General features: G+C 36.6%; 1 protein-coding gene across 2 annotated transcripts in view; it reads left to right on the top strand.

Moving 5' to 3' along the window:
• The window catches only part of SP3 (Sp3 transcription factor), a 34,601-nt gene extending 14,196 nt beyond the window's left edge, over nt 1–20,405 (top strand). For both annotated transcript variants that reach the window (XM_051622944.1, XM_051622943.1), the window contains 3 exons: nt 10,441–10,633; nt 17,334–17,530; nt 18,638–20,405. In XM_051622944.1, the coding sequence (XP_051478904.1) occupies nt 10,441–10,633; nt 17,334–17,530; nt 18,638–18,954 (707 nt within the window). In that variant the 3' untranslated portion in view covers nt 18,955–20,405. The remainder of the gene's footprint in view (nt 1–10,440; nt 10,634–17,333; nt 17,531–18,637) is intronic.
• The last annotated feature ends 2,832 nt before the right edge of the window (nt 20,406–23,237 follow it).

Genomic DNA, 23,237 nt, shown 5'->3' with positions numbered 1-23,237 from the left:
TAATGAAACGAAAGGGAATTCCATCAAGCATTCCCTAACTGTATTTTCCTCTGAGGAATTTCACATGGGAAGGGGAGAGAGTACATGGGATATGTGAAATGTGATTAAATAGGCACAAGCAGTAGATGAACAGCAGAAACTATTGCATGAAGTGAATAGCTATAACACCTGGTTATATAAAGACAAGGTGGAGATGTATATTGACATTTTTCCTACTTGTCTAGGAGTAATAAATAAACTGGAAGGTAGTAAAACTGCCATCCTCTAAATTTGGGGAGAATTTAATTGATTCCTCCTTTCTGTTATAAGAAACTCACTTTTCCAAAGTAATGATCAATGTGACACTGCTTCTAACAGAAGTAGACTGAATTCTCTTGATTGACCTTCAGTGTCTTTTCCATATGCATTTGGTATTTTGTCTCTGTTGAAGTTTTCTGAAATATTTTTCAGTGATGTTCTTCCTCTTCTTATCTATAATCCCTTGCAATATGGTATGGCATCATTTCTTAAGGGAAGAATAAATATGCAGTTAGAAGCAGATAGTGAAATTATAAAAAATATTTTTGCAGTCAAAATATATTGCTCTTCTGATCTGTAAATGAGGAAAAAAAGTTTGGCTTTAAATTGAAAGAGGAAGGTATGTGGAAAGGACAGCAGAATGAGAGATGTTAAAGCTAAAGGGTACTAAAGTGCTGTGAACTACCAACAAGCTCTCATGCAAGATAAGGAGCGTTCCCTGTTTTTCTCTGCCCGCCCCACCTCCCCACCCCCCCACCCCCCCCCCATATAAATAATTTCCTTCCATAACAAATACAGTTGGGCTGTATTTTCTGTTTTCATTTAGGAAAACTTTTCTACCTAAGGCAAAAATAAAAATAACATACTCCTAGTCTTGGGTCAGAGATGTTTGATAGGTCTAAGGTAACATTGATAGGTCTGTTAGCAGTGTAGCTGTGAAAACTGGGTTGCATTTAAGATTTTGGTAGCTACAGCCCATTGTGTGAGAGATGTTCTTCCAAGCCTCACTTCCCAGGAAAACAGCAGAGGACATCATTACTGTTCTTACAAAGGTGTGAGAGGAAAAAATGTCTTTACCTGGGTCCTACATTTTGTTTACATAATTGAATGTAATCACAACCCTAATACACAACTAGTGGCTTTCTCCAGCAAATGTACAGTTTTCTTTGACAAATGTCCAGTAATTAGGTTTTAACCAAAATATCTGCTTTACTAGGTGTACATACACAGAGACTTCCATTACACTGAATAGTTCTGAAAAGTCTTGGCTGAGCTGCTTTTACCTTGGAATGTTTGTTAGAGCTCATATTCCTCCTTGTTGTGCTTAGTGTTGTCTTGTGGTGGTAAAGAGAAGAGTATTGGTTAGTCAGAGCTGAGAAATGCTTTTCAAAACAAAAAGCTACATCAAATAGTATCTCTGTTAAACACTGGCAAAGATGTATTTTCTCACCTGGCTTAGGTCTTCTGGTCTTGAGAGGAGGTTAAACCTAAGAAAGCTGTCTAGTAGGCTACTCCATTTGTTGACGATTTGTAATAAAATACTACATTGTGTGTAACAAAAAGATCCTTTATGCACACAGATCATATTACTCTTTAGCAACTTACCTATTCAGGAAAGTTGTTTATTTTTAGCGACATGTTTATATATTTTTTTTCTTCAAACACTTCATATAAATTAACATTTCTTTTGGAAAAATACAGGGTACTGAAATGTACGAACTTGGTTTTCATGTTTCTGATCTGGCAAGTTTTGTCAACTTGAAAGGATTTTAAGTTACTGTTTTATTTATTTATTTATTTTTAATCTAAAGCCATTGTCCAGACAAAGGAGACTTGACAGTGTTAGCCAAAATCTAATTGTAGTAGTGTCTCAGCTTATTAATTAATATACCGAAACATAATTTTGGATGATTCATTTCCTGAAAAAAGACAATTTTGCCAGGTCTTACCTGTGTTGCTTAATTTTTATAAGATGTTGGATGCATTTTTTTAATTTATACTTCTTTTGACTATTCCAGTAGCATCTGAAGAAACTAGCAAGTGACCTGAAAGAAAGTAGCACTGGTTTGACAAGGGTCTTTCCCAGAAACACTGAGCTGGAAGATTAATTTATTTATAATAGAAAAAAAAATTACAGTTTTTCCAGGTTGGTCTACAGTTGGAATAAAGTCAAAAGGATTATCAAGAGTTGGCTCAAAATGCCACTGCAGAACTGAGGTCTGCATTTCTACGTTGTTCTTCCTAGCTCCTCCTCTGCAGGAACAGACACAGCTACTTATGGACTCATCTTCCAGCCATTGAATCTTGTACACTCATGACTGCTGATCAATTTACACCAGCTGATAGAGAGTGGGAGTGGCTGGCTATTTGTGGTGGGGACTTCATTCAATCCCTGCCAGAACCTGAAGTCTTTATCATGCTGAAGTAATTTAGCTATTCCAAATTTGGCCAAAAAAATTGGTAGACAATTTTCAAGGTAAATAGTTGTACAAGCAACAACTTAACACCTTTCATTTGCTGGTAACTTGTGAGGCTTTGGTCTAACATCTGTGAGGTAAAACAGTCTCACACCCCCCAAAAAATTAAAAATGGAGTATTTACCATTTTACTTGCAGGGATGGTTGTTTCAGTGTTTTAATGCTTCCAGTGGAGTATTGCAGAATGCTGCTTAAAGCACAGCTTTCTTCTGGCATCTAGAACTTTATAAAGAGCTTTGGCTGGTGTCACAACTGAGTACACAGCTCAGTTTTTTCTTTTTCAAGTTCCAGTTTTTAACCTTATTGCGTTTAGTTTCAGTTAAGCAGTTTTTCCTTCTAAGGCATTCTTCATACTAAGCTTTTGAGAAAACAGCATGGTGTTACTATGAAATTGAGTATGATTATTAAAAAAGTCATATGAAATGCATGAAGTAAACTGAAGCAATTATGTAAAGTAAATATTTTAATCTGATAACATCTGTTTTGGGCTATCCCATGTACATTTGAGGCATTTAGTTTGCATGTTGTAAAATCAAAATAGCTGAAAAAAAATCCCCCCACTGCTTTGTTTTTAACATGAAGAATTAAATTGGGAACTCTGACAAATTTAAGATAGAGCAGGAGTTAGAGCTCTTATGTAGTGATATTGTGTAAATAGTTTGCTTTCAACATGCTTAAGTTATATTCCTTATTTTCTAATAATTTTTCAAAGGAAATTAATAAATTGTGGAAGAACGAGGTGATCATGCTTGTATATATTTCACAATCTTGCTTATAAAAGTATATAGTGAATTATATCACTTCAAGTGTAAGAAAGTTTGCATAACTTTAGTCTGATTATTTTTTTCATGCAGTATCTACTGCTGTGGAATAGATTTGCATTTTTTCTTCATATTCTTAAGAAGATTGAATTTTTGCATCCTTTCTCTGTATCTGTACTTTGTGTGCTTTTCTGCTCTGGGTTCCAGAACAGAGCTCAGAGTCTAATTCATTTTCTTGCAGCCAATGGTGGTGAGGTGCAACTTTGTTGTGTGTATGTTACTCTTAAGTGAATATTCTGTCATGTATGCAATTTAGATTCTCAAGCTTAAGGAGGTTAGTCTGAGCTATCTTAGTATCGAATATCTTCAGGATGCTCACAAAAGAATATATTACCCGGTTTCAGGTACTCATTCCTTTTTCATTTTTCAAATACCCTTTTTACAGGATATTCCTGAAGCAAAAGGAAAGCTCTCTTACACCTTTGGGGGTGTGTGGCAAGTATCCATGAAGTGAAAGAGTCAAGGGATTTTATTTCCAGTACTACTTCAACTTAAAAGAAGACTGGAAACTCATCTTCTGTCTTTGTGCAGTCTCAGCACTTCAGGTCCATTGTTTCAGGTTCAGTGCAGTTTTCTTGCCTTTTGAACCTCCTGGCAGGATCACATAGTTTGTTTCTGATCTCTCAAGCTAACTTGTCAGTGCATCTGGCTCATAAAAAGCATCTGAAGTTTCTACCAAGGACAATGGCAGTCTTTTCATAATGCCAGGAGTGCTCACCAGGATTCTGGTTGTGATTGCATTATTGAAGTTAAGGCTGAGTTGTAGATGGGTTGTCTTTTACTGATTTTTAGAAGGCCTTTTTTTTGAAAGGTGGTAATTTTTAAGGTCAAAAGAGGGGAAAACATACATTCAGTGATGTTCTCATTATTGACCATACAAAAGTGCTAGTTTTCAATCTGCATTTAAACTTCAGCCAGTTTTTAATCCCTGTATTCCATGTATATTTTGTACTTAATTTTTCTTAGTCAAAATGTTTTACTGTATCCTAATAAGTCACTTTCTGTGGAGAGCTCTCAAGTATATTCCATCAACAATGAAGTGTCATCACTGATTTAAAAAAAAACAAACCCTACTTTTTAATCTAATTGTTCTCATACTCTCATTTTGAGTAGCATTAATTCTTTCACTACTTCTTTGAGTCTTTGTTTACCCTTTTTCAGTATTATCACAGTGCTAGTTTTTTTCTAACCGACTGGAGCATTCGCATGGTCTGAGGCTTGCAGCATTAAAACTGCAGAGCTCTTCAGCCTCCTCTTAAAATTATAGAATGAAAATTATGCTAATCTGTTGATTTATTAAGTGTTTATTTCAGTAACTATTTTTACATCTTCCTGACATGCTGTCAGTGGGAAGCTTTTCATTCTTATACAGTGATAGGACCATTATTTGGTTTTACCTAAGTACAGAACATAAATACTTACTGCACAGTTCTGCCTGCCTGAACTACTGCAGATAATTCTGTTGTTTGACCCTTGTAGCAGTCTAATAACACTCTTTTATGTATGAATACTTAACCCTGCTACTCACAGAATTCTCTGTATCCACCTGTTTTCATTACCCATTTCTGCCATTCCTGGTTTCTTCTATATCAAGCATGATCAACTCTTCTTCCCCCTTTCTAGTTATCCCCTCTTATATTTTCAACTATGGGAAAAAAGGAAAAAATAAGGGCATGCTGCAGCAGGCAGAACTGTCCATAAGCATCTGAAATCGTGAGAATCTGTAGAAAACACATCTCAAAGAACTGCAGTTACTGTAGGGTAAGTAACTGTTCTTTGATGCATAATATGTGTTGTGGTAGCACTGACTTAAGTACTTTCATGATTTGGATTTTCAAATAATTGGCTTAGAGTAATACATAGGATCATTTGGAAATACAGCATGAAGAGTTTCTTGCAAGGAAAAAAATAATCTATAGCTCTATTTTTAATAGTTTTGCTGGTGCTGCTTATATTCAGCACTGTGAGGTCCTGCTCTTAGACTTGTCCAAAACAGTTGTTTTCCTCAGAAATTCAAGATCTGATTCAGAGCTATTGAAACTAAATTGCAATCTTATGAGTTGATGTTCATAGGTGTTTCAATATGACATTTTGTAGTGTATCTTCTGTTGCCTTGCAGTTTATTATATAATGAAAATGCCTAAATTCACACTTCAGTTTTGGGGAGCAAACCAGAGTAACTCATTCACCTTATTGAGTTTCCTGTCTGAAAGACTTGCGCAGCTGGTCAACTAGCAGGGAGAGTTTAATTAAGATAGTTTACTTTAGGAAGTTAAGTTTAGATGGGAATGAACAATGCCAGTGTCTAAGAATTCTGAACATCTTTATTAAAGCTTCCTCTCAGCCAGAGATTAAAGCAAGACAACTCAAGATACTGAGGCAATGTGGGTTGCACTGTAGAGAAAACTGAAAACCAAATTAATAAGAGAAGATGGAAAGGGGTGGGAAGGGAAGAATCTATTAATATGTGATGCTATGAGGAAATTGATGTGAAGGTATGTGCAGTGCTACTGCAAATCTCTTTTCAGCTTATTTCTGCTTTTCAGATCAGGAACTTGTAAAGTTTAGCTGAGTAGAAAGGCAGAGTGACTTTCAGCATCCAGGAAAAGCAGCTAAACCGGAAGCCTGTAGTTTGGATACAATTACAGGTAGTGCTGACAGTGCCTTTGTATGACATTCTGCAGATGCAGATATATAAAAAAATCTAAGTGATGGCATAGTCCTCAAATGAAACATTTTTGCACCACATCCTCCTCCCTTCTCAATTTATCCCTGCTTCTGTGGCTGTTGGGTAAACTAATAACTTTTCTCATAGATGAAGAAAACAGCTTTTCCTTAAAATCCTAGTTGAAACAGGCCAAGATAGAACATGAAGCTTGACAGATGTACTCATCTGATACATGCTGAAGTAGGTAAATGACCTGGTTGTATCAATCTGATACATGCTGAAGTAGGTAAATGACCTGGTTGTATCAATGGGCAGCAATAATTCTCTCCAAACCATAGTTGAGATGTACTCGAGAATAGTTTTAGCTGCACTTACATCTGCATAGTTTCATCCTGTCTGTTTAGTTTTTCTTCTCTGATCCATCTTAAGCAAATCTCTTAGTTACTGATTTTATTTGCCAAATACACTTAAACTTGCTCTGTACTGTAGGCCGTTCTGGGCTTTCTGTGACTACGAAATAGTACCTTTGGAGCAAAATTGCACACCAAGGTCCTAATTTCCATCCTTTAGAAGAAAGCAAAACCTAAACTAACTGGAACACATGTATGGTTTTCAGAATCTGTAGGCCATTATAAGTAGTCTGTCTGAATTTTCTCTTTATACTTACCTGGCACTAGGTCTTGAGCTTAATTAAGAAGTAAAGGCATATAGAAATTTGAAAGCATGGAAATAAATAGTAAGAAATTATAACCTTCATTTAGCCTGTGTTTGATTGGTAAAAATTAAAAGTTGCCTCTAATTTACCAGTGTTTGCATTAGCTTGTCATGACTTCAGTAATTGTGTAAATTTTTTAGGCCAAATTTTTTGCAGAGTATATGTAGAACCTAGTGTTCTGTCTGTTGAGACTGAACGAGAATGATGCATGTCCAGAGGGAGCACCAAGAGAGAAATGTGGAGTTGTTGCTGTCTATAGGAATTTGCATAATCTCCAATTCCATTGCCCTGTGGAAGACTCTTATCTTTTGCTTTTATCTGTGACTTGAATTTTCTACCTTCATTTTCTTACTGTTGTTTAAATTACAGTGGCACCTTCTCCTCCCCTCTGGCAATAGTGACAGATTTTTCCCTCATCTCTTGAAATAATGTAAGACCTACTTAGAGGGCAACAGCCTCACTGACTTTAAGGACCTTGTTCAGGCCATCAGATTCCCTATGGGATTTGATACAATCCACTCTTCTCTCTGCTACATCCTGCAGAGGTTATCTAAAGAAACACTTAATCTTTTGATATTTCTTCTAATTTTGTTTTATTTAGGGTTTCTTGTCTATAAATTGCCAGTTTACATTGTACTTTTCTGTGTGCCTAGACTAGAAGATGGTCTTTCAGAAGAATACCTAAAGCAATAGCTACACTTTCTGCCCTACCAAGATAACCAGGAAACAGCACAAATTACAAGTGCAGTATTACTTCAACTTCAATTCAGTTTTCCTTTAAAAATAATACTATGAATTATTCTATGTCTACGCAAATTGTTATCTTCTCCAATATCCTCAGCTCTTATGTGTATTTTGTCTGTCTCTCTTTTCTTGTACAAATAATTTCTCCTCCGTGGTAAAACTACAACCAGCTTTTGTGATGATGCAGTTATGGTGGTTGGGAGGGACTGGGAATAGAGAGATACCAATGAAACAAGTAGAAGGAACTTGTCATGAAGGTTTGCAAAGTGGAAGAAACATTGCATGAGTTGAAGGTAGGAAGTCCTGGATATTGGTGTGCAGTAGTAGACATTTTGGATGTCTTTCTATTGTTAGGTGTATCCTTGTTACTAGAGTGTGACTTTGGCATGTCCGTACAACATAAGAAAACATGTTATATGGAATGTTTTGACTTCAGTAGTGAAGTTAGGTCTTGGGAGCACAGATCCATACCCTAATTTGATCCATTCACCTTTGCTAGGATATGTTGGTATCTCTTTTGAAGTATGTGTATGCAGTACTAACTGGTTTTGGCTACTGACTTTACAAACTAGCTCTATGCCAGTGTCTAAAGTTAGTAAGATCATAATTAAGTTATTTTCTTAATACAGTGTTTTATTCTATTAGCATTAATTTTTATTTTAGCTAAAAGCAGAATGTATACAATGTACATTTGATTGGCGAGAGAACTTTGAGTATGGTGTATAGCAAATCCAGTCCTAAAGAACTGTTTGGAGGTTTGAATTGGCTTGTGATGGCAGCCTTACCAACTCCCTGTATTTAAATTCCTATTATGTCCTCAGTTGCAAAAGAGTAAAGGAGACTTTTCCCTTTTTCTAAAGTTGCTGTGAGTGTATTAGTACACTTAATAGTATCCAGTTTGAGAGATCAATTCTGTAAACTCTTTATATGTCAAATGGTGGTTTAATTTTTGCCCATGTAAGAGAATTTTTAATTAAACATGTATATAGAAATTATTATGTATAATAAAATTACTTCAGAGGTGAGTCTCAAAAAATTACTTAATTTTGTAGGATAGGTACTTTGATGGCTAACACAGAAGGCTAGAAGTCACCACAGGGATTTTATAGGCTTTCACATGAAAGGTACTTATGTTGCTCTCTGAATATCGTGAACTTATGGTAACAGTGAAGCTCAGTGTGCAGGTGATCTTAGTGCCAAATGGTACCAGAGGAGTTCTGCTGGATGTTACCATGGGCTTAAAGATCCAGCAGAAGTGAAGGTGCTAGCATCTGGATTCCCACAGCTCAGTCTGTTGTATTTATTCAAGCTTACTTTACAGCATTGGCTTTTGCAGCCAAGCCAGACAAATATTCTAGACTTCCCTGTTTCTGACCTGGAGTTCTCTTCCCAATGCTGTGGTTGTCTAGAAAATTATTTTAACTGTGATAGTTTTCAGCACAGTCTCACAAGTGGCTATACATGTGGAATTAAGAGGAAGACAAACTGAGGTGTTGGGAAAGGCTGGACTGAGACTTTATTAGCACCAAACAAATTGTTACGTGTAGTTACATTTTCTCGAAACAGGTGAATGCTGGTGATTATGTGGGAGGTAGACCAGGTAACTATTACTTTTTATATGTTTTAGCATTAATTTCTTTCCTGATCTTCACTGGGGCTGGATGCTGCTTATGATCTGAGCCAGCACAGTTTCTGTTATAATTTATCATGCAATCCATGCAGCTTTCTTTTCAGACTATAGATGGCTGATGCACTGGGTCACAGGAAGAATTTCAAATGGTCACAGTGCTCAGTTAAGATTTTGTTGTTTGAGTGGGGTTTAAGGATAAAAACCTAAGTTCATTCTACAGAGAAAACAGTCTTTTAAATACATCCAAAAAGACACACAGATTTTAGTTTGAAGCCTTCAACAAAAGAAAAAATAAAACATTGATGGTTTGCTTATTAGTTTGTGCTTTTGGCTAATCATTTTCACTGGAAAAAACAAGTAAACTACTCTGCCGAACAGAAGGAGCTGGGGTTGAGCTTTTTAATGATGATATATAGAAACTCTTTTTGAAAATCAGACTTACAGACTTTTTGCTCATTAGGGATCAAGAATAGTGTCTGAGGGGAAAAATGTTCCTATTAAAATGTAAATTTGTTAAAATAGTGTTGTTTCACAGTGTACTATGATGCTGTACTTAGTTCTTGAATGACATTGAAAGAATTCTCCATAGGGAGAGCTTACACATACTTGCAAATGTCCATCCTATGAGGATAACTTAAGAGGCTTTTTTGCATCCATGAAACTGCAAAAACTGGTTTTGGCTATGAGCTCATCAAAATGTTACAGTGGTTCATGTGTTGCTTACCTCTCTCTAATGCTGAGTAACATTCTTCCCTAAATGTTTTCTTCTCTATGTATAGTGGAAAAGGCATAAATTTGAGGTGAGAAGGAGAAAATGGAATAAAGGTGTGATTTTTTGGTGTGCTTTTTCCTCAAATATCTTGGTCTTAAGTAAAAATCTTTTATTTAATTGATTTCTCGTATTACTTTATATATATCACTGTGCATACTGAAAACTTCTAAAGATCATCAAGAAAGGCTGTTTCTACTGCATGTCACACTAATTGAGAAATCCTGTGGAAATATAAAGGGCTACTTCAGGATCATTTGAAACATACGTTTACATTTTTTCAGCTTCTGTCCAACCTCTTCCTCAGTTTTTCCCAAGTTTCAAGCCAGGAAAATCCTCTGGGTAACAGCATTCCCTACCATGAACTGTTCAAACTTAAAACTTTAATACTTCGTTATAGCTTGTCTTCAGCTTTGAAATGTAAACTTTTTAAATACGTTAAAGGTTAGAAGGGCACAGAAGCAACGTCAGTATGCAGTAAAGGATGTTGACTTTTGACTGACATAGTGCTCTCAGCTGTAAAAAGATTTGATCATCATGGTTTCCTTCTCTCTATTTAATGGGCTACGTATGGATCTGTGTTTGTTCTTTTCCTCAGATATTAGGATTAAAGAAGAGGAGCCTGATCCAGAAGAGTGGCAGCTCAGTGGTGATTCTACACTAAATACCAATGATCTAACACATTTGAGAGTACAGGTGGTAGATGAGGAAGGGGACCAACCACATCAAGAGGGAAAAAGACTGCGACGAGTAGCTTGCACATGTCCCAACTGCAAAGAAGGGGGTGGAAGGTATGTAACATTGTGTCATAGAATGCATGTAATGATGAAAACAAGTGAGTGAGGATAAAAGAAGCTTTAGTTAACAGTGGTTCTCTTCAGTGAGAGAAACTAGCGGCTTATGCAAAAGAGGACTGACACCTTTGTTTCTGGGTTTGTAGATGGACAGGCAGATTATTCCATCCATGATCCCATCCTCTGAGTTACTCCATTGAGATTAATGGGAAAAATCTGGAGTTAGATGCCACCCAGAACAAGTGAGGGGGTAGAACATTGCCCTAAATAATATGAAAATGAAATATTTTAGAATATGCACATCTGTGATTGGCTTCCTATCATATGTCAAGGACTTGATTAAATCCTGTGTTCCTGCATTTCCTCACTGATTGCGCTTTTTTTTCCCCCCACAGTTTGATTGCTTTAGAGTGTTATAAAAATACAGTTATGCCGGTTTTCTTATTCACTGGTTTCCTAAGAAAAACAAGATTTAAATAATAACTCTATATACCAAATTTTGAATTGACTGATTGTTTTCAGTCAGAGTTGGTGGAGATTTGGCTAACAAAAAGGTACTAAGTTCCAATTTGTGTAAAACTTCAGGGCTGCATAGGAAGCTGTGTTTTATTATACTACATCTCATGAAATTATTCTTCAGCTTTTTGTTATTGTATAGATTTTATTCTATTGCAAAACACTTTTAAAAATCCCAGGTATGGATATAAGAGAGGAAGAGAGGATAATAGGCTGCCTTTTTCAAGTGAAAATGTTTTTGGTTTTGTGCTTGATATAATTGTGCAGGAGCTTCTTTCCATATAATAAAATTTGTCCATTTTGACAATAGTTTCTTCTTTAAAATTGAAGTCTTAAAATTGAATTGTAAATTACAGAGTTCTCTTTAAAGAAACTGACGGTGTCCTGTGGCTCTGAGTTCTAAGGGTACTGACTGATTATGTCTATTGGGAAGTCACTTGTGGTTTTTTGCTGTATATTCTAGATACCTTCTTTGCAAGGATGGAGAGGTAATACCTCTAGGCAACTATGCTGAGTAAATACTAAGCGTTAAAGACAGAAACACGCTTGTATATTTACATCACAAATTGCACTGATGGTAATAGCTGCATTTAAGGTTATATAGCATCTTTGTCAACTTCCTTTGGTTAAATACCTATATGTAGTTTATTGAAACCTGACAGAGGCATTTGTAAGTTTTTGATGAACCTTCACTCTGCCATGAAGATATACCCTAAGCACCCTGTATTGAGATTTGCTTCAGTCTGGGAGAAAACTCTGACAATGTGATTTGCACTGGCCATACCCTTAGGAAATGTGGAGTTGTGCTCTATTCCAAACTACAGTGGTTTGAATTTAGAAACATCTTTACTTTAAAACCCTCTTCCTCTTAAGCGGAGTTGCTATAACACCAAATTTTAAAGTCGAAGCCCAAGAGAGAATCTTTTTGAGAGATGGTTTTGATGAAGTCGGTAGAAGGGTGTAGTCTGACTGAAACTCAGGTATGGGAATTTGGGAAAGGGTTTAGATAGAGTTTAGATAGGCAAGAATCTGAAATCAAATATAAAGAAAGGACTGGACACATCAAACATACAAAGCAAGTAGGAAAAGTAGGGCAGGAAGTCGGGATGTGAGAAGTAGGACTGGAATGGAAACAGGATAACGAAGGAGACAATGGCAAGGAAACAGAAAAAGAGTGAAAGTGCCTGCAGTTGCTAGAGCAACTTTCCCGCTGGAATGCAGAATTCATTCAGAGTCTAGCAAAAAGGAGTTAGCCTACTTGGAGGAATATTTTCCTTCTCCCTCTCACACATGTTGATCATGTTCCATAGCTGCTACAGTTACTTGTTTATTTCTATTGCTTAATTCTGAGGTTTGATTTGTCTTTCAACTCTACTGATGACTTGCAGAGGTTCACATAATAGGACATTTGCTTTTGTAAATTTCTTCAGATAGCATTCACAATTCTTAAGATGATGTTAAGGTTGCAAAATTAAAAACTTGGAAGTTGGCAAATACCAAAGTTTAGATGTCCTGGGCAATTTTAATTTGATCCCTTGCACATATGCATTGTGATTTGCTTTCTAATTACATGACTGCATTTTTTTTTTTTTTTCATATGATCCCAGTGCCATTCAGTGGATGGGATGGATGCACAGGGAGTGAATCAGGGCTATGAAATGATTGGCACCTGCTTCACTTATTGCAGAAATTGGAAGGCATTTAGGAAATGAGACACAGGGCTCTGACATTTTGGAGGTGTTTGTCTAGCCACCGCACCTTTTCCACTGCAGAAGTACTGAGTTCATTGCTGTTATGAAGCTGATTGAGCTGAATTGTGAACATCTACAGTAGTCTAAGAAAATATGCTTCTGCTGTATTGAAATTGACACCTTAGGCTGGAGAGAGTTTGACAGTTTTGGCCTCGATCTCTTTCTTCCTCATATTTGGATGTATGAAATGATTGTACTAGTTAAAGTTCACTACACTGCAGTGTTGCAAGATGATAAATTCTTTAATATTTGTGAGTTACTTGGACATTGTAAGTGTTGTGTATGATTGTGATGAGGAAAAAAAAACCTGGGAAGAGAATAATTCTGTATTTAAAACAGTAACAAGTAAGACAAGAAAAGCACATTAAATCAGTATGAAAAAGGTGAATAGAGTTTCAGTCAGTGAATACTACCCCTCTTGTGCTCTGAATGGGATAGGAGAAGGTAGTACGTGGCTTCACATATTCAGACTTAGGCATAATATCACCTTTCACATAATCTTAGTTTTGGCATTTTTTGTCTTTTCTGTTTTCTGGTTGCAAAAGCAAGCTGAGGGGTTCTCTTCTGTTTTTTATTGGGTTTTTTGTTGGCTTTTTTGACTCTCGGTACAGACTTGAACAACATTGCAGTCTTCAAAATATTTTTATTTGTTCCAGTCCTGTGAAATAGGAAGCCACTATTATCTTTACCGTGGCTGGGGGGAAGGTGGAGAGGGAAGAGGATGATGTATTAGATGTGTACATTACAACCTTAAAGCCTCAAGCTGATATAGTGAATAGGGGCTAAGCAAGTTGAGAGACATAGAGGTATGTATCTCAAAGGGTGACTCTGATCCCAAATAAACTGTATCAGGCTTCTAGTTAGGGTGTCTGAAGTTAGGTGGAAAGTTCACCTTCCTCTCAGTTACATTTGGAGATTTCACCCTCCTCTCAATTACGTCTGGAATTACATTGAGTTGTAACTACTACTGTCTGGATGTATAGCAGAACAGTGCTTCTGAGTACCGCTTCAGGTACGTAACTCTAAATATTCTTAAAATAACTAGTAAGTGTATATTTTACCCTTGAAATACTTGGTGTTTTCCTGGAAGTATTGCTGGAATGAAAACCCAGTTTCTCAGAGGGTGAAGGTATCCTCTACTGAAATCATTGTGTTCTGCACAGTTACTGAGAAATGTGGTTTACAGTCTTTATAAAGATAAAATGAACTATGAAAATAGTTAAATATTAAGGGATTTGAAGACTTCAGCCAAGGAGTAGGCCTGAGTTGTATCCTTTTGCTCAATGATGATAGTTATTGGCCAGTGCAGCAAGGAAGGCCTCTTAGCATGATGTGTTAGGGCATAGGGCCAGACTGTCACAGCTGCAAAGCATCCAGATAGAATTTGGCTCATATCCAGTCAGCTTAGAGCACACATGAAGCAAACATGCAGATGCCTACATGAAGCTGTGTAGAATAAAACCACATAGTTACTCATTCACAGTAGTCTTGTAGATTTCACTCTGTGAATCCTTAACTTTCCCTCACTTCAAACTTCTGAGTCTGCTAAGGAATTCTGTCACCAATTAGGTGAGGTGCTTAGAATTACATATGCTACACCACCTACGCACAGTAAATTGACCACTAGTTGAACCTTGGTTTCCTTCAGTCTAGACTAAAGGTGCAATTAAGCAAATAAGTGTCACATTTATAGGTTGGAACCTGATGATCTTTAAGGTCCCTTGCAACCTTAACCATTCTATGATTCTGTGTGCTGTATCATGCAAAGTTACAAAATATTTGTACTGGTTATTGTGGAGTGGATGACTATGGTATATTTGGAGGTGTGAGGATGAAACACCAAATGCAAAAAATATTCTACATAAAGAAATACATTCTCAAATGCAGAAATACAGTTTGTTATAATAAGCCCGGACTGAGCACTTGTTAGGGTTACATGGAGTTGGACAAACAATCAAAGACACGCAATAGCAGGATCCTGTGGAGAATTTTTTCAGTTACCAAGACTATATAATAGAAAAGAGTCATGGGTGTTCCTTTGCCTTGCAACACAGTTGCTGGATGCCTTGAGCCACCAGAGGACCTGAGGAAAAGCTGTCTAGAACTGAATCATTAGATGAAGGTGAACTTGGAGCCTGAGAACTGTGGAACTGGTTGCAGTAAGGCAAAAGGCAGAATACAGAAAATTTCCTCCTTGGAGTTCAGGGAGCTGAGTGCTTTGGTTTGTTAGATGAATGCCACTGAACTGTGACAGGTACCTGGAGTTTGGTGTGGTGGCCTAGCTGTCTGTGCAGGCTGAGAAACTAGAAGAGAAAGGGGGAAATATATTGACATTTTACGAAATGCCTTAGAAATTGGCTGAATGTTCAAAACTTGTGAACATTGGACTTTTGTGTAGTTGGCATAGTACAAAATTAAATGCCTGTCATTACAGTTAATTTTGCATCTTGGCTTGAGGGAAGACCATGGAAGAGTGTGAACCTAACAGTTTAGATGGAGAACAGGCTGTGAAAAATGGATGTTTCAGATGAGGTTGGAGATGTAAAAAAGGCAATGTTTGTCCTTATCCAAAGAAGTGGTCTTTTGGGACATTTGAAAAAGGAAAATTAAGTTAAAAGTATTCTTGCCAAGTAACAGTGAAGGAAGATGTCAGGTCAGATGTCAGAATTTTTTCCATTAAATTTATAAACAAACTGGATAAAGGCAAACTGTGAGGCTATGGATTGAGGGGTGGCAATAAAACAAAAGAAATTAGATAAGCAGAATATCTTCTGTCACCAAACCCATAGGCCTGTATGAGTCTACTGCTACACAGCAGGGTCAAAAGCCTTCTGGGCTCTCTACTTCTTCTGCCACTGTATTTGTTCTGAAGTCAATACCTCCATTGTCATGACAAAATTAGTATGTAAAAGTGATAGGTTTTTTTTTTTTTCTTCTGAGACAAAATCATTAATGAAGCACTGTGAAGATTGCTCTATTTGGGACTTCCTTTAAATGTTTTTTGGGACTTAATTTTTTTTAATCTCTTAATTTTTCTGGACTGTCTGGAATGTTTTAGGTGCATATGTGCGTAGGCTGGAATTCCCCCTAGATGCTGTGAGTTTTTAGAGTAAGTTTATTTCCATACCTGTTCAGAAATCCTTGCTTCAAGTGCTAGCTCCATAAGTGTATACACATATTTACACTGAACTCTCGTTAGATATAAAACAGAATTATTCTCTCTCTAGATGCAGAGATGAAAATCTAGGTCTAATAGTTGCTTGGCAAATCCTTCAGCCACTGGACTGTTAAGTGGAAGTTGAACATCTAATTTAAGGAAAAAATTTGCCCTGTGGAGGCAACTGAAAATTGTATAATCAGTCATGGAGGATGGAGTACCCAAGACTGTGATTTCAGAATCTACTTAAGGTGTTCTAAGTTAACATTGCTGATGAATAAGGTGGCCTGATGCTTGGCTGCATTTTCTAGTCTCCTCCCTTGTGCCAGCATTTACCATTCATATAGCTGTGTTGTCAGCCAGACCTATTCCCTGGAGTGCCCCTTTCAGAAGTAGCAAACACTTGAATTGTCTAAAATCAATTATGATGCCCTGTGGTGGTCAGACTGATCTCTTTCTCTAGGTCTTTAGAGGCTTTTACCTTTCTCTGGCAATTTTATTAATAAAAAGGGGGGAGAAAAAAAAAATTAGGCTGTTGTGTTAGGTGCTTCACCTGAATCAATCACCCACCATTTCAGTGAGGCAGCGTCTTATAATAGGCATCAAGCTGAGGAGTCTGGAATACACTATCTGTGAATTATGTGTTCATTTTGATAGATTTTTTTTTTTTCCTGAATTACCAATAAATTAATTTAAATGTGTCAGGAAAATCAGCTGTTTCACTGACACTACTTTTAGTGGAAATACTCAGGTTACTATGCTTTTCCTCCAGCCCTAAGCTGCTTCTAAGGTTTCCCCAAGATGCCAAAAGTCCCATCTGTTCTCCTCCCAGTTGCCAAAATCTCCAATTTCTGTTTTGGCAGTTGCAGTCGTTTGTGTTTTTCTTTGCCAGAACTGTCTTTGGTATGGTAAAAACTGAAACTGGAAGAAATTTACAATATGGGCACTTCAAACTGCTGTAATGACTGGATTTCCAACTGTATTTCCAACTTCATATACTGGTATACTTGCTAAAGACTAGACTTCCATCATTTGGATATCACATGCAGTTGAATTTATGGTTTGTTGCAGAAGCAGGATCCCATTATAAAATTTCGTTTCAGCTTCTTATGGAGGGTACTGGACTCTGTGTTTTAAACAAAAATGGGAAGCTGCTCAGGTTTGTTTGGAAACCTATTGGTATATGTAACCCTACTGACATGTGTGATCAATATGGAGGAGGAATGTGTTAGAATGAATAACTTCCTTTTTTTTTTTTTTTTTTTTTAAACAGAGGCTCCAACTTGGGAAAAAAGAAGCAACACATTTGTCACATACCAGGATGTGGCAAAGTCTATGGGAAAACTTCACATTTGAGAGCTCATCTCCGCTGGCATTCTGGAGAGCGTCCATTTGTTTGCACTTGGATGTTCTGTGGCAAAAGGTTCACTCGCAGCGATGAGCTCCAGCGACACCGAAGAACGCACACAGGTTTTCAGTCTTTAATTCTGGTGCATTTAACTGAAGGAGGGTAGTGGAGAGGGCCTGGATAAGTAATTTTTAAGAGGAGAATGGATCTTTGTGTTTGTTTGATTTTAATGTAGTGTGACTTTTCTAAAATCGGCTAAAACTTAGAGCTATGTGTACACTTTGGTTTCTTTAGTAGGTCTGAGGAGGAAAAACAGCTACCTTTTTTGATTGAAGACTGACATTTAAACTAATATTTAATATAGTTTTATCAGGATACTTCTGTTCAGGTTCAGCAGTTAAATTCATTGTATGAAGCAGATTAGAACTGTTGTTCCATCTTAAAACTTTAATATTTCTCTCATCTTAAAAAAGAAAAATAAAAAGTCAGAGCTAGATGTCCAACAGATTAGTTATCATCCACAAAATCAATGAAAAGCATGTGATGGTGCATCATTCTACATCTTCCAGTTTCATGGTTAGACAACTCATTAGGAACTCGAGGTTCACGTTTCTCCTTTTGTCTAATACAAAGAAAATAGTTTAATCTAGGACTTCTACCTTTTCAAGGAGCAGTTTGCTTCAAACCTGTTTCCTGTATTTCTATTTTCCTACAAACTGAACCCACCATTACTTTCTAGAATGTTCAACTGCTTAGAAGAGAGATCAGACTAGAGACCTCCAGAGGTCACTTCAGTCTTGAATTACACGATGATCTTGTCTGTCAGTCTCAAATATGGTTCTGCAGGAGCTCATACAGTCTTCCCTGTCCATCGTTTGGCAGGTTTTGTTCTCCTTTTAGGTTATTTGTTGGCAATAATTGCAGTGAAGCTTAGGAGCCTGAGGATTGAGATGGCAATGTTCTTTAGCTTGCCTGAAAGATCTCCCTAAACTCATCGAGACACAGAAAAATAAATCAATCCAGCATGATAAACTTGTGTGTTAAATGTCTAGACATGTATACAAATCCCTTAACACACAAGTTTATCATGTTGGATTGCTTTTTTCGTCAGTATAGATGTTGTTAGAATTCTGACTCTTGAAGGCAGAAAGTTATTTCATGTTTTGGTGTACATTTGGTATTTTTTATGTTGTTGAAAACATTTTTTTTCTTCATATCTTCTATGACAGGTGAGAAGAAATTTGTCTGTCCAGAATGTTCAAAACGCTTCATGAGAAGTGACCACCTTGCCAAACACATTAAAACACATCAGAATAAAAAAGGTATTCACTCTAGCAGTACAGTGCTGGCATCAGTAGAAGCAACACCTGATGATACTTTGATTACTGCAGGAGGAACAACACTTATCCTTGCAAATATTCAACAAGGTTCTGTTTCAGGAATAGGAACTGTTAATACATCTGGCACCAGCAATCAGGATATTCTTACCAACACTGAAATACCTTTACAGCTTGTCACAGTTTCGGGAAACGAGACAATGGAGTAAATATTACACAAGATACCTATTAATTGTGGTTATTTTTATACAGTAGTGAGAAGAATATTGTTCCTAAGTTCTTAGATATCTTTTTATTGATGTGCAAAAATTTTTGGATTGACAGTAACTTGGTTATACATGACACTGAAATGCCTTACTTTGTATGATATTCCATAGTATATTAAAATGGTAAAATTGCATGGGTTTTGTAGGTACTTTTGGAATCTAGAAGAAATGAAATTTTACCAAGTTATATTAAAAAAAAAAAAAAAAAAGAATTTAACGATGGAAATGGTAGTCTAACCAAATGCATCAATCCTGTGTGGTTTAGTGTAAAAAAAATGAGAACATGTTGGTATTTATCTATTGTAAGATAAAAAGTTGATGGGTGAAAAGAAATCATGTTATGATAAAAGAAATTTTGTAATTTTCTTGATGACTGGAATTTTTATTACGCATAACTGACAAATCAAGTTTCCAAGCAAATGTTACATAGTATAGGCTTTACTTAGCTCATCAACTTGTCATTTTGAAGCTAATTATTTTAATTAGGTTAACTATGTACAATATTTTAAGCATTACTCTTGTAAGATTTTGAAAACTACGTTTTAACATGGAACTCTAGGGATAGTCACCTTTTGAATCCTATTGAAAAGCCATGTTTAAGATTTAATTTGCCAAAATGATGTCTTGCTAATATCCTTTCAATAACCAAGGTGGGTAATATAACCAATGTTTAAAAAGCTTAAAATGTTAAAAAAAATCAATATGTATAGGTTGAGGCATTTGGGTGGTAAGGCAAATGTTATAGTGAAGTATATCCCTTCTTTTGAACATTGGAGGACCAAAAATAAGGTATATTGCGTCTCAGCAGTGATTTTTATCAAATTCTTTTCCAAGAAACATCTGTTTGCCAGGGCCTTAAAAGCCATCTTGTAAATTACGAGTAAAATATAACATATGCAAATAAAACAGAAAAATCACTTCCATAATGACAGTACTCCCAAATATATGGATATAGTCATAGTGAACTAGGGATTTTATGAGGTTTTTATTTGTTTGTTGTTTAGTTTTTGGTTAGTCAATCTGCATTTAAATATCAGCCATCTTTCCTTTTTTGCTTCTTCCCTTAAAAATTGTATGTATCCAGTACATTTAACTGATAAACATATATGTTTTTTATTATGCTGAATTTTCTTTTTATTTTTTAATTACTGTTTATATTTTCAATTATAGAAAAATGTACAAAATCAAGTTATATAGCCAGTCTGTAAGTGCTATACCATTTTCAAAAAAATGTACAACAATAATTACTGCAGTTCACCTATTTACAAACATTTGGAAATCTGTTCATTTGTTATTCTTAAAACCACCTCAAATTTAAAGGCTACCTTATTGTACGTTTAAAGTGTATTATAACAGTGTGGTAGTTAATAAAACACTATTTTTTTTTCTTTTGACTTGAGTTTACTGTACTTCTTGTTAACCAACAATGTATAATTTCATAATGCATCTTGATAGCCTGAGATGCATTATTACTTTGTGCTAGTTGGTGGGATGTAGAAGTGGTGTTTCCTTTCCTTATGGGCAAGGTGATGCTAATACACCATCTCCTTGCTCTTGGAAAAAAACCCACCTGTATATGCACAGACATGCATGTATTTTATACTGTGTTGGTATAAAACTGGTAACTTTTTTGATCATAAGCTGAGCAGGGCATGGCAGAAGTGTAGGAAACATATCCTGTAGAATATGAAAATAAAGTTTTGTTTACATTCCCTGACATACATGTGCCACAATACAGAGTCTTGATGGGGAGCTGTGGCTAAAAGGGATAATGGCCTTTTGCTTAAAGCATAGGAAGGAAGAATAAGTAAAAGAGGGAAAAATGTCAGAAAATACAACTGGAAAGGCAAGGTGATAGGTTTAGAGGGAGTGTGAAAGACCAGTGAGAACTGTGAGATGAAAGAGAGTGATGATTGTATATGATGCGATGATAAAAGTGAAAAGCTTGTTTGTGAAGTAAGTCTTGAAGCATCAAATGGCCAGAAGACCAGAATAATTTGTGATAAGCCATGTGGAATTCAGCCTAGAAAAGAGAGAACTGGGAAAAGTTATGAAGGGAAGATTTTCTGCTTTTGCTGTTCAATGGAAAAATACTAATTTAAATCTTTTGTGATTCAGAGTAACAGGAATTGTTTGGTACAGGAGAAAGGAGGTTCATTCACTGTCAGCTTTATCTTTTGTTTAGCAAAATAAGAGAGTTAAATTGATTGGGAAGACACAAGAGCAGCAGCTTGGGACAGAAGACAGTTCTGTGTAGACTTGCACCATTTGATAGTTGTCAGTATTTTAACATACTGTGGATCCACTTCCTCTCCAGGTATTAGTGCATTATTTTAAGAGGCAGGGAAGAGGGTTACTTTTTAAATGGAGCTGCTTTTCAATATAAAAGTTTTATGGCATAACAATTTCACTGATGTGCGTCTGTGGATTAAGGTGTTTTCATGCCAATGGTTTTGATGCCTCATTGCTGAAAATGAGATTGCTTAATTTCTCAGAATTTTAGTGCTTGTTACATCACATGGTTACTTTAAATAATGTTTAGGTGGCACAATTTTTCAAAAGGATATGTTGTTGTTAGGAAGCTTCAGAAGGTAGAAGTTTTGGAAAAAAGTAACTCAAATGATCAGGAAAAGGCCTGGTGGAAAGCCTGCAGTACGAGGGCTGTCTGCCTAATGGCTCACAGCCTTATTGTTTGTGTTATTTGAGAATGCTGCTGCATGTGTTCACATGTTGTATGATAGTGAGTTTTGAAAGATCTCTGTTCACCTCCAGGGCAAAGGTTCACAAGCCCAAGTATAACATCTTTGATATATCTAAGATTGTTGCTGCCTCATGACTTGCTACCCTGGTCACTCTGAGAACTCATATGATACCAAGACAAAATTGTGCACTCTGTAGAGGGCTTTTTGAGTTTATCTGTCAATCAGTTCTTCATGGATCCCTGATGATGGTTTCTTGGTGTGCTTCTTGCTTCTTATTAGCGTGATCTGTAGCATTTTACACATTTTCACGTCAGGCTTCGTCACTTGTATAGTTTCTTGGTACAGTAGGCTTTAGATCCTTGGGTGGTTTCTATCTCTTGCAGTCTGATGTGATTGCTAATTAAGAAGACCTTAAAACTGGTTCTGCAAGTGAGCATAAGCAGCCCGTGTTGTCAATTTCAACAGTCAGAGTACTTACTTTCTCTAAGCCTGTACATACACTTGCTATAATCTATTCTTAGACTCATTCCTGAATGAACTAATGATTGGATCCTTGCAAGTTACAAACAGCTACCAATTCTTACAGAGAACAAGATATTTTAATCATGGCTAATTACCAGGCCAAGGGGCAGTATGACTAAGGAGAATGATAATATCACTGAAATACTTGTGAGGAGCAGGATTTCTGATTGGAAGATCCAGATTTCACTCTGGGAAGGGATTCCATAGAGCTCTTCTTTTGGCTTTTCTGAACATGAAAGAAATACCAGGTTTTGATTTGAGGCATTTTGATTTGCTGGAATCACTAAGATAAGCATTGCTCATGGCTTCAGGAAAGCTCTGATGTGTTCTGTAACAAGTGGCTCTGAGTGTCAGGGAATGAAGGAATGGAGCCAATAGTCAAGTGTCAAGTGGTTGTTGGTTCCTTTAAGTAAAAAAACTGTTGGGATAGGTGGTTCTCTTTCCTCCAGCTTTTTGCTACCAAATTACTACCAAAAATGTGGAACATGCACTGTAGAACAGGGCTGACATGGCTGACAGATCTTACCTGGCAGATGATATCCTGTGAAAAGGCTACCTCTGTTTGATGCTCCAGAATTGCTGTTCATTACTACTTCAGTGTATTCTGGTACATCTTTCCTATAACCTGTGTCTGCAGGACATCTGCTAGAATTTTATTCAGATGTGTCTATATTTTATGCAGTCTCAAGTAGTGCTCCAGATGGGGTCAGTACTTTATCACAAGTATCTGTGACCACTTACTAGTAGTGAAAAAGTGGTCTGTTGGGAGCCTTTTGCCTTTCTTGTCCACATTATGCCAGTCTTTCCCAATTCCTGAGATGTCCACGAATCCACAGGTAGAAAAAAATGGAAGAAGCTCTTGGGTGTGATGTTGGGGTTTTGCAGCAGATTCACATTGTACCTTTGCTTAGAATGTGCTACATGTAATTTTCACAGTCTTGGCCTTTGTGTTTGGAAAATATTTATAAAATGTCTACATAATGTTTTAGGTACACAATACAT

The sequence above is a fragment of the Apus apus genome, chromosome 6 (assembly GCF_020740795.1).
Source record: "Apus apus isolate bApuApu2 chromosome 6, bApuApu2.pri.cur, whole genome shotgun sequence".
Classification (NCBI taxonomy): Eukaryota; Metazoa; Chordata; class Aves; order Apodiformes; family Apodidae; genus Apus; species Apus apus.
This window is presented reverse-complemented; position numbering and strand designations above follow the sequence as displayed.